Source organism: Mirounga leonina, unplaced genomic scaffold, assembly GCF_011800145.1.
Source record: "Mirounga leonina isolate KUSES-001 unplaced genomic scaffold, KU_Mleo_1.0 Mir_481, whole genome shotgun sequence".
In the NCBI taxonomy this organism is placed as follows: Eukaryota; Metazoa; Chordata; class Mammalia; order Carnivora; family Phocidae; genus Mirounga; species Mirounga leonina.
The window spans coordinates 2,345,709-2,358,197 of NW_023270773.1; the positions used below are offsets into that span (position 1 = coordinate 2,345,709).

The window sequence follows — 12,489 nt, forward strand, 5'->3', positions numbered from 1 at the left end:
GGGCTCCCTGCTCAGTGGGGAGTCTGCTTCTCCCTCACCCTCTGTCCCCTGCTTGTGCACTCTCTCTCTCAAATAAATAAATCTTAAAAAAAAAAAAGAGCCTCCTAAGAGCTGAGGACCCACTTCACTTCCTGGGCTTTTCTCTATGGCTGTGTGAGAAAGTTCTAGAATGAGATGAGGAGAGAAGGGATGATGAGGTGTGATGGTTGATCTCATGTATCAGTTGGACTCGTCAAAGGATGCCCAGACTCAACGTTATTTCTAGGTGTGTCTGTGAAGGTGTCTCTGAGTGAGATCAGGATTTGAACCAGTGTACTCAGTAAAGCAGGAGGCCGTCCCTGATGTGGGTGGGCATCTTCCAGTCCGTCGAGGGCCTGAATAGAACAGAAAGGGGGAGGAAGGCGGAATTGGTCCTTTTCTGCCTCCTGTCTGCCCGCTGAGCTGGGACATTGGTCTTCTCCTGCCCTTGGACCGGGCTTCACACCACCGACTCCCCTGGTTCTCAGGCCTTTGGACTCAGACTGAGTTACACCACTGTCTTTCCCGGGTCTGCAAGATGGCAGGTTGTGGACAGCTGGGTGCACGATCTTGCAGACGTCTGGCAGATCGTGGGGCTTCTCAGTCTCCATACTTGAGTGAGGCAATTTCTCATAATAAATCTCTTCATATATATGTGTGTGTGTATATATATATATATATCCCCTATTGGTTCTGTTTCTCTGGAGAACCCTGATTAACGTAAGGACATTAGTCTTCATCTGAGCATCCTGACAGCCTCCGGCCGCACAACCTGCAGGGCTTTGTGAGCAGCACGGAGCAGAGAGTAGGCCTCAGGCCTCCCGGACGTGCTTGGTGATGGGGTCAAACGCAGGTGGGGCAGGGATGGGACACACAGAACCTGTGCAGGTGCAGGGACTGGCCAAGGAGTGGACCGAGGACCAGGGGGACACTGCTGTACCCGCTCCCTGGGCAGACTCTTGTGAAGAGGAGAGTGGTCAGGAAGCTGGGGCCAGGCCCCTGCAGGACCCGATGGGGGAGCTACGTCTGCCACCACCTGCCCTGGGCCGCACCTGCCCCCCTGCCCAAAGTCCCTCGTGGTGCTTCTTTCTCAGAAGCTGTGAGTCACGGCTACTTCATTCTAGGAGGAAAGGGGGCTGGGTTTGGAGGGAGGGAGTGGCAGGAGCGTGGAAGGGGACAGAGTATCCCACTCACCCCAGGGCCCCAGCATTTTCTGCTGCACAAAGCAGGTGTTTTCAGCACCCTGAGGTTGTGTTCTCTCTACTGGTTCACCAGGCATGTAAATTTGGACAAGAACCATATTACTGTGGGGTTCAGCTCCCTCAGGAGGACGTTGAGGTTACCCTACCTCAGGGACCCAACCTTGCAGGCTGGCCTCCTGGGCACTGGCCCGTGAGTTTCCAGCAGGTGCTTCCTCCGCAAACGCTTCCATGGGGCCGAGGCAAGGGCCACAAAGGCAGCCATGGGACCGTTCCCCAACCGACGCGCAAACTCTAGAAAGTTCGGGATGGTGGGGGCCAGGAAGCAGGCATGCAATGGCTCCACCCCTGGGAGGGCACAGGAGGGTGCTGGCCCAGCCCTGAGAGGGCCCAGGAGCCGTGACAGCACAAGGGAGAAGAGCCCAGCACGTCTACACCATGTCCTGGACTCCTGTCCTGCTCGCACTCCTCGTCCACTGCATAGGTGAGAACACCCCAGAGCTCACCACCCCCGGCCCCATCCCCTGCCCTCCTCTGCTCCAAATACCCATGTGCTTCTGTGTCCCCAGGCTGTGGCTCTCAGCCAGTGCTGAACCAGCCACCGTCCATGTCCTCGTCCCTCGGAACCACAATCCACCTGCCTTGCACCTTGAGCAGAGACCATGATGTCAGCATTTATAACATCTACTGGTACCAGCAGAGGCCCGGCCACCCTCCCAGATTCGTGCTAAGATATTTCTCCCGCTCGGACAACAACCAGGGCTTCAAGATCCCACCTCGCTTCTCCGGATCCAAAGATGTGGCCAAGAACACGGGGTATTTGAGCATCGCTGAGCTGCAGCCTGAGGATGAGGCTACGTATTACTGTGCTGTGGGAGCCCAGGGCATGGAGAAGGTGAGGGAGAAAAGGAGGGAAGAAAAGGAGCCTGCTGTTCCAGGGTCGCAGGCACCTCAGGACACACTTACCATGAACTAAAGAAAGACGAGCATGCATCCTCAGGGAGAGGTGGGTGTGGGCAAGGAGGGCCTGGGCCATGAGCTTCACAGGGCTGAGGAGAAGAGTCCTGGCTCAGCTTTTCTTGTCTGGCAGTCTTGCTTAGACCCCCCCGAAGGCCGGATTGGGGGATTAAAGTTGCTTGTGTCCTGGACAGTTGCTTTGCTGAGTTTGGTGCGCCTGGTGTGCTGAATTGTACTGGGGAGGCCCCCGATGTTCTGTGAAAGGTCAGGAGGAGTGGGCCGCACCCAAGAACCGACATAGGGTAAAGGGCCCAGGAGACTGGCTGCTCACGGTCTGCTGGACCCCAAGCCCCTGCTCTGGGAGGTCCTACGGGGTCAGGGGCTGCACCCGGGGGACACTCCTGTTGAGGACAGGAGGCTGTATTGTGCAGGAGTTACAGGGTAAACCAGCCTCTGGGGGGGTCTGTAGGTGCCGAGTGATAGGTGGAGAGCAGGTACTCCACCTCGGTTCTACTGACATTCGAACACGGTTCTCTGTGGTGAGGCTGTCCTGCTGAGCAGCATCCCTGGCCTCTAACCCAGAGGATGCCTGCTCCTTCCTGCCCCTAATTATGACAACCAAAAATGTCTCCAGACATTGCCAAACATCCCCAAGGTGGCAAAATTACCTTGATTAAACACCATTGATGCAGGTGAAAGAAATGCATGGATTCTTCTGGGCAAGAGAGTGGCAGGAGCTGGTAAATATGTTCTATAAAGGGCCATATAGTAAATAATTTGGGCTTTTTGAGCCATGTGATCTTTGTCTCAACTGCTCAATTCTGTCCTTAAAACAACGTGACAGCGGTCACAGACAATACGTAAACGGGTAGGCATGGCTGTATTCCTATTTAACTTTATTACAGAAACATAGGGCTGCACCAGATATGCACGCAGCTTGCTGACCCCTGCTCCAAGGAACCCCCCTGCCGCTGGGTTTCAATCAAGCCACGCCTGGTGGGGCGATCAAGGTCAACCTTGATTCCTCCTGCCTGATAACTCCATGGAAACCTCTAGACCCATGGAAAAACCTGGAGGCGGGGGGCGTAGCCTTGCTAACGGGCTTATTGGGTGAAGAGGAAACAGTGGGTGTCTGCAGCCCTGACCCATTGTGCAGCACCCTGAGCCCCTAGGTGGTGGGTCAGGACGTGCCCTGCAGAAAGGGACCCCCCGTACATAAGAACCTAGGGGGGACATGCCGCATACTCAGAGAGATGCCAGGCAGGTTATCTGTCCTGTGATCCCAAACTTGGCTGAGAACATCCATTTCCCAAGGGGTCCTCCAGAGAGGTGGGCGCATGTCAGTACTGGACCTTTCACGGGTGTAAAACAATGGTCTCAGCTCGTGCCTTGTTCTAAGTGCCCTCTGAGCTTCTACTTCCTCAAATGCACTGCGTTCTTATTATTATATTATTTTCTCATCAGTCACCAGGCCTGGACTGCCTCTTTGTCAAGTCCTTCCCTTTAGCCTGAGTCATTTCTCACCTTGACCATTATCTGGCTTCCTGCCTGTCTCCACTGCTGCAGCCTGTGCCCTCCGTTCCGCCTCCTCATTACTCCCAGATTCAGCCTTGCCTGCACTCCCCCTCCCTAACCTTTGATTGTCTCCCACCTTCGAAGTCACCCATGCAAACCACAACTAGGGCGCCTGGGTGGCTCAGTTGGCTAAGCGACTGCCTTCGGCTCAGGTCATGATCGTGGAGTCCCAGCATCGAGTCCCGCATCGGGCTCCCTGCTGTCAGCAGGGAGTCTGCTTCTCCCTCTGACCCTCCCCCCTCATGCTCTATCTCATTCTCTCTCTCAAATAAATAAATAAAATCTTAAAAAAAAAAAAACCACATCTATAGTTTTTAACTTTCTGTTGGCTACATTTTTTTAAAAAGGTAAAAAGAAACAAGTGAAATGATTTTTAATGGTGCATTTTATTTAAGCCAACACATCCCAAATGTTATCATTTCAGAATGCAGTCAATATAAAAATTAGCTATGATGATTTTAAACTTTTTTTTCCATATGAAATCTTCAAAATCCAGTGTGTATTTTATACTCGTGGCTCATCTCAATTTGGACCAGCCACATTCCGAGTGACTAACAGCTGCCTGTGGCTTGAGCAGGACAGTACAGATTGAAGGGAAAAATTCAGACTCCTTAACATGACGCAGCCTTTGGAGGCTGGCCCAGATTTGGTTCCAAGTCCCATGTCTTATACAGCTCCCCCTAAGTGTTTCTGCCGCATTAAGCATCTGCAACTGATCCAACACCTCATTCCCTCGGTTGCCTCCAACTCTTTTTCCAAGCCGTTCATTTGCAGACAGGACTTTCTGTCCCTTTACAGTGTCCTCCAGCTGGCTTCCCAACTCAGGGTTCCACAACAATCTCAAATCTCACTCCTTTGCAAGATTTCCCTGACCTCTTTACGCAGTTACCAGCTTCCTTCTGTGTGTAAACATTGTGTTTTCCTAACTAAGCACCTACCATACAGATCTAAATTTATTTTGCAAGTCTCTCTCCTTTACTAATCTGCAAATTCTTGGTGGGCAAGATCCATTCTACTCATTTGATGTGTCTGATAAACACAAGGTGCTGACAGAGTTGAACGAATAGATGAATGAGCAATTGATCACATGACTGAATGACTTCTTGAGTTCCAAAGACCCTGCCATTCTAGGATTCCCTGAGATGGCTGGGGTCATTGTGATTCCCTAAGAAGGGAAACCATGTCACATCAGTGACTGGCCACATTCTGTCGGGCTGTCTGTCTGTCTGTCTGTCTCTCTCTCTCTCTCTCACACACACACACACACACACACACACACACACACTCCTCTGGTGCCTTGCATTTGAAGCTGGTGATTATATATAGCACCCGGGAGTGTGTGGGAAGGAAAAGGTCAAAATAGGCCAATGCAAGGAAGGGAACATTTGGGGAACTTTCTGAATCAGTAACAGAGGAGAGAGATGCCAGAGAGGGTGGAGTTCCCAGATTGTTGGGATCTGGCAAAGAGCTCCCTGACCCCCTGCCACATCTAAGCATCTACAACGCTCCCAGCTGTGACACAAGACAAGAACCTGGGGTGCTAAGAACTGTGGTCTATGCACAGAAATGCTTGACACAGATCCCAAATTTGACACAGAAACACAGAACCCAGTGGGCTTGGATATGGCACCAGTGGTACTGAAGACAGCGGGCCCAACATTCTGATCTGAGACCTCTGACATCTGAGGAAGACCCAGGGGTCTTGGGGGATGGAGCATGCCAATCAGATAGAGTGAAAATGCAAGGGGGCTCTCGGAGCATACAGAAGGCCAGCTCTGTATGGCTGTGACACGGTTTGGCAAGATGAGCTGGGGGAGGTGGCCCCACATAACAAGGGTGGTGGAATTAACATGAGGTCACCCATTAGGACATGGGGGGCCCTTGCATTTCATTCTAAGTTGTGTTTTTGTGACGTAAGCACAATGCCCTAATCCATTCCTTTGTTACTGGATGCAAGCTGGAGATGTCCTCATTCCTGCATTCCTCCTTCGCTTTGGTAAGAAAACTTGCCCTCATCAGTGATTCAGTCCGCTGAGGAACTATGTGTAAGATAAAGGCAAGATAAATGTTTGATTTTTTTTTCCTCTTATTTACCAACTATCAAAATAACAAGTCAGTGTGCCAGCTTCATCCAACTTTGATTTGCTAGTGTCATGATAAGCCCATGAGTATAAGCATATTTGAGGTGTTTAAATCCATTGCAATTATTAGAAGTTTTTCTGTCTTTGACCAGTACAAGCGCATTCAGATTGGTCTGTAATCAGGAACATGTGGAGGTGTCAAAAACAGTACATTTAATTTTATTTTTGGTATTTAAAAAATGTGGGCAAATTTTCATTCCGACTACTTCTCAAGGGGATGATGATTTAGAACACACTGAATAGAGAAGTGGGTCTCACACATGGAGAAAGACCCCTGCGATGAGAAAATCATTCTTTTGCAACCCTTAATGTGATCATTGTAATGATTAAGGCAAGGACCATAAATGGGAGCCAAAACCATTGGGTGTTTGGTTACCGGGACACAGAGCGTGCGTGTCACCCCACATATTCTAGTCACAAAGGGAACACAGACATTTCCACTAGAGAAAGTTGGCTGTCACTCTCCATGTGGCGCTCAATCCTGGCTGCTCTCTTAGTGGGATGACCCAACACCGGTCCTGTCAGGAGGGCATAACAGGAAGCACTCTATGCCCAGGGAGCTGGAAACATTGCACCTGAAGAAACTCAAGCTTCCAGCCTTTACTGCCAGTTCTCAGGAAATACAGGGGCCCCTGGAAAACAGCCAGACAAACCCAGACTGTGGAACGCTAGAAAAGAAAATTGGCTTGGTGAGTATCAAGAAAGAAAAGGTGTAGACACTTACAGATGAAAAGAGTCCAAAGAGATCTAACAAGTAACTAGAATACAGGAACTGAGATTAGATCTTCTCTGAAGACCAAACCAAACAAAAAATAGTCACTATAAATAGCAGCCATCTTGTGGACCATTGTGGAAATTTGATTGTGAAGCAGATATTAGCTATTATGGGATTATAATAATTTTCTTAGATGGGATCATGATATTGTGGCTTTTTAGGAGAACGTGTCAAAAAACTGCAACTGAATTTTTCCAAACTTTTAATTTTGAAATAATTACAGATTTCCATGAAGTTGCAAAGTAATGTACAAGGATGTTCCATGCACATTTTCTCCAACTTCCTCCAATGTTAGCATCTTGCGTAATTACAGTACAGTATCAATACCAGGAAATTGACATTGGTATCATCCAGAGCTTACTCCATTTTCTCCAATTCTACCTGCACTCATTTGTGAATGTGTGTGTGTTGTGTGTGCGCGCCAATGTAATCACATGTATATCTTGGCACGATCACCACCAGTCAAGATATTTAGCTCTACCGGGGCGCCTGGGTGGCTCAGTTGGTTAAGCCACTGCCTTCGGCTCAGGTCATGATCCTGGAGTCCCAGGATCGAGTCCCGCATCGGGCTCCCCGCTCAGTGGGGAGTCTGCTTCTCCCTCTGACTCTCCTCCCTCTCATGCTCTCTGTCTCTCATTCTCTCTCTCAAATAAATAAATAAAATCTTTAAAAAAAAAAAAGATATTTAGCTCTACCATCACCACAAGGCTCCTTCATCCTACTCCCTTATAGTCACATCCATCCCCTCATCCCTCCCATCCCCAACCCTTGCAAGCATTAATCTGTTCTCCATCTCTTTTTTTTTTTTTTAAAGATTTTATTTATTTGACAGAGCACAAGCAGAGGGAGAGAGAGGGAGAAGCAGGTTCCCTACTGAGCAAGGAGCCCGATATGGGACTCGATCCCAGGACCCTGGGATCATGACCTGGGCCGAAGGCAGCCGCTTAACTGACTGAGCCACCCAGGCGTCCCTGTTCTCCATCTCTTTAATCCTCCTTTCGAGAGGGTCCTAGAAATAGAATCATATAGTAGGTAACCTTTTGAGGCTGGCTTTTTCCATTCAGCATAATTCCCTTGAAGTTCACCCAATTTGCTGCATGTATCAATAGTTCATTCTCTTTTATGGCTGCACAATATTCCATGGAATGGATTACCACATTTGTATAACCATTCTCTCATTAACAAACATTTGGGTAGTATCATATCCAAAAATTATTTCAAAATATCCCATAGCCCTAAATAGAAATCCTAAAACTATAAAACTTCTAGTAGAAAATCTTTGTGACTTCAAGTTAGGCAAAGATTTCTTAGATATAACAACAAAAGTACTGTCTGTCCATAAAATAACAGGTTGATAACTTCATAAAAATGAAAAAATGTCAGCTCTTCAAAAGACACTGGTGAGGGGCGCCTGGGTGGCTCAGTCGGTTAAGCGGCTGCCTTCGGCTCAGGTCATGATCCTGGGGTCCTGGGATCGAGCCCCGCGTCGGGCTCCCTGCTCAGTGGAGAGTCTGCTTCTCCCTCTCCCTCTGCCTGCCTCTCTGCCTACTTGTGCTCTCTCTATCTCTCTGTCAAATAAATAAATAAAATCTTAAAAAAAAAAAAACAACAACACTGGTGAGAAAATTCAAATACAAGCCACAGCCTGGGAGAAGATATTTGCGAAATATATACCTGATAAAGGGCTTGTATCTAGAATACATAAAGAACTCTCAAAACTCAATAATGAGAAAACAATCCACTCAATTTTAATAAGGGAAATGTTTTGAACAGATACTTCACTAACAAAGATATAGAGAAGGCAAGTAAGTACATGAAAAGATACTCAATATTGTCAATCATTAAGGAATTAGAACCACAAATTAAGGGCACCTGGGTGGCTCCGTCAGTTAAGCGTCTGACCCTTGATCTCAGCTCAGGTCTTGATCATAGGATTGAGAGTTCAAGCCCTGCGTTGGACTCCATGTAGGGTATGGAGCCTACTTAAAACAAAACAAAACCAAAACCAACAAATTAAATTCACAACAAGATAACACTAGACATCTATTAGAATAGCTAAAATAAAAAATCTAACAATGCTAGGGGCTCCTGGGTGGCTCAGTTGGTTAAGCGACTGCCTTCGGCTCAGGTCATGATCCTGGGGTCCCTGGATCGAGTCCCGCATCGGGCTCCCTGCTCGGCAGGGAGTCTGCTTTGTCCTCTGACCCTATCCCCTCTCATGAGTTCTCTCTCATTCTCTCTCTCTCAAAATAAATAAATAAAATCTTTAAAAAAAAATCTAACAATGCTAAATGCTTAAAGCATGTGGAGCAACTAGAACACTCATACATTACTAAAGGCATTGCATGACGATACAGCTATTTTAGAAAACAGTTTGGCAGTTTCATATAAAGTTAAATGTACACTTACTTATGACTCAACAATCTCACTCTTAGATATCTACCCAAGGGAAAAGAAGACATATCTTTACACAAATGTTTATAGTGGCTTTATTCATAATCACCAAAAACTGCTAACAGACCTGTCCTTTGATTGGTGAATGGATAAACAAACTGGAACATTCATACAGTGGAATAATAACTCAGCCACACAAAGGAATGAATGACCGCTGATATATGCAAGACATGGATGGTCTCAAGGGCAGTAGGCTATGTGAAAGAAACCAATTTCAAAAAGGCTACATATTGTATGATTCCATTTACATGACACTCTAAAAATGCAAAACTATGGGGATTAAAAAAAGAGAGACCAGTTGATTGCTAGGGGTTGCAGGTGGAGGGATGGGGTGATGACAAAGGAGCATGACGGGTTTTTAGGGGTTATGGAACTATTCTATATTTTGATTGCGGTGGTGGCTACAAGACTGAATGCATTTATTCAAACTCTGAACTATACACTAAAGAGGATGCATTTTCATATATCTAAATTATATCTCAGTATGCCAGATGTAAAAAAAAAATTTTCACATACTAAGTGCCACGTTGATCTGTCCTGGTATATACCACATCTGGAATAACTAGGGTTGCCACTTGATTAAGTTTACCACCATTCTCAGCCCTAATCTAAGTAGAATTTTCAGGGACCAGATGAGTGATTTAAAAGATGGGGATCCCTGTATCTACTTAAAGTTTTGGGGTTGGGAACACATTTTGCAATTCCACCTAGAGTGCCATATTGGTTTTTGTTGTTGTTGTTGTTTGTTTTTAAGAAAGATTTTATTTTGGGGGTGCCTGGGTGGCTCAGTTGGTTAAGTGACTGCCTTCGGCTCGGGTCATGATCCCAGGGTCCTGGGATCAAGCCCCGCATCGGGCTCCATGCTCGGCAGGAAGCCTGCTTCTCCCTCTCCCACTCCTCCTACTTGTGTTCCCTCTCTTGCTCTCTCTCTCAAATAAATAAATAAAATCTTAAAAAAAAAAGAAAGATTTTATTTTTATTTATTTATTTGAGAGAGAGAGCGAGAGAGCAGGGGGAGGGGCAGATGGAGAAGGAGAGACAGAGAATCTCAAGCAGTCTCTGTAACGAGCCCAGAGCCCCACACAGGGCTCAACCCCACAACCCCGAGATCACGACCTGAGCCGAAACCAAGAGTTGGACACCCAACTGACTGAGCCACCCGGGTGCCCCCACATTGTTTTTTGATGACTTACATTGGCTTTGTGAGGGTGAGGCAGGATTTCAGGAGCTTGAATTTGGCCCTTTCCATCATAATGGCTCCTACTCCACAGGTCATGAATGAACATGAGGATTCTACCAGCTAAGTATGTCCATACAAATTATATGTCCAGAAACAGGAAATGATCACCAGCCAGTTTTGCAGATCCATTGGACACAGTGTGAAACTGACATGGGAGAGGAATCCATTAATCACCAGTCCTCTGTATTATAGTTACCTGCAAACGAACAGGATGGCATTTTTGTTGCCCTGCCTTCTCTATCACCTCAGAGGCTGTGTCAACAGCTCCCAAAAGTGTCTGGATATTCCCATTTCCTGTCAGTTATTGGGTAAATAATGGGAGGGTCCCCTTGGGGAAGGATTTCTGAAATATCGTAAGGTCCTCCCTCAAGTACACCTGGCTTTCCTATTGATTTGTTCTGGATCTGGGAATAGCTTATATCTGGAAACTGGGAAGGACTCGTGACTCTTCACTGGTGTGGCTGAATCACTAGTATGACTCACCCACTTGCGATCACTAGTCAACCCATATGTGACTGCCCCTACATCTGATACCTTGGTGCACCGTGGTAGATTAATCATTTCCACATGTCCCTGTGGACCAGAGTCTCTTGGTTGCCATCTCAACTTTTCTGCCTGTGTCAGTTTGAATCTTCTGAGGGTTAAACACCAAGCTGGGACTGGATATGCACAAGAGTTTTTAGGGCAAATAGCTGTAAGGGGGAAGGGGCAGGAATCGGTAGGGATAGCCCTCAGACCATACTACTGGTCTGAGACCTGGGAAAGGAGAAACGGAAAGAAGGAATGGTGAAGAAGAGTCTTAGGTTGCAGTTCTAGGAAAATCTTATCCACACTGATGGGGAGTCCCCAGGCAAAAGTTATCCATTAGGGGTGTCCACGTGGGGAGGAGTGGTCCATCACTTGTAACTCGGCCAGTAAAGTGATGGGGACGGCCTGGATGAAGCAGCTGAGGGCTGTCATTCAATTGTCTTCTCTCAGCCCTCCCCCCAGGAGCTCTGGAAGGAGATCCAGAAGGGGCACTTGCATGAGGCCACCACACTCCCTTCCCAGTAAGTACTTCCACCTGGTCTCTGTGCTTTGGTGCTGTCACTGGGGCTCCTGCCATACTCATTGAAACAGACTAGTCCAATTCCATGGCAGCATGCCCACCACGAGCCCCAGCCTGTGGAAGACAGCCACAACTGAGCGTCTCCAGAGTGGCAGCGCCTCCCATCAGCTTCATTTCAGGAAGGGAGTGTCATCTGAGCCCTCTGGAAAACAGTCCACTGGTGTTTCTCTGGTCCTTTATAATAAGCCCAGTATAGCATGAACACCTCTCTCTGATCATTTTGACCCTGTTCCTCAAGGTTGAGGAAGTTCCAGCATCCCCATCTTTTTGACAGTAAGGTCCCATTTATCCAAGTTTCAATCACCATCCCATTAGGACCAGACCCTAGGTGCCTTAATCATGAGGGGACTGCACCAGGATCAATAAACTCTCCCCATCTACCTTTTTACCCTTCTCTTGATCCAACAACCTCAAGACACATCTAGGCATGAACTCCTAGGTCCTTTTTGGTCATTCCTCCTGTCATCCAGAGATAGTACTCATGTCAGGTCATTTTGAGACTTGAGGTTTCTTATTAGTCCAAAAGAAATGATGGGATGTAGGACATTTCTTGAGTAAGGCAAGCATAATCCTGAACCAGCCTGCGGGTGAGGTCTCCGCAATGTCTCCAGATAAAAGTTGGAAGCTCCAGACCTGTAGCAAGGAGGAAGCCTCTTGGCCCAGAGGTTTTAGGGAATCAGAGTTACCGGTTAAGTATATGCAGCTAGATGTGCCCATGCCAAGTCCCAGGTCCCATGCCTTCCCTATCACAGCCTGACTTTGGTGTCAGAGACGCTGGGGCTGTGAAATCTGTTGACTTGTTTCTCCATTACACTCTGCCCACAGATCTTGACCTTCCCTCTGCCCACAGGTTACAAAGGTCTCTAAGCACAGCCTAGAAGCCATCTGTCTCCCACATCAGTTGGCTGTCCTGAGCCCACCATTTTCTTCTGGTGCTGTTGGCATTTAGCAACAACCAACCCACTCCACTGTTTTTTAGTGATCATTTCCGCCATTTTGCTCAAATGTTGGAGATACTGCAT

General features: G+C 47.5%; 1 protein-coding gene across 1 annotated transcript; it reads left to right on the plus strand.

Annotated features, from left to right (window-relative positions):
- The first annotated feature begins 770 nt into the window (after nt 1-770).
- On the plus strand, nt 771-2,639 carry LOC117999831 (immunoglobulin iota chain-like). The gene is made up of 2 exons (XM_034989217.1): nt 771-1,701; nt 1,787-2,639. The coding sequence occupies exons 1-2, from the start codon at nt 1,656-1,658 to the stop codon at nt 2,191-2,193; spliced, it is 453 nt and encodes a 150-aa protein (XP_034845108.1). The 5' UTR covers nt 771-1,655; the 3' UTR covers nt 2,194-2,639.
- Nucleotides 2,640-12,489: the final 9,850 nt, after the last annotated feature.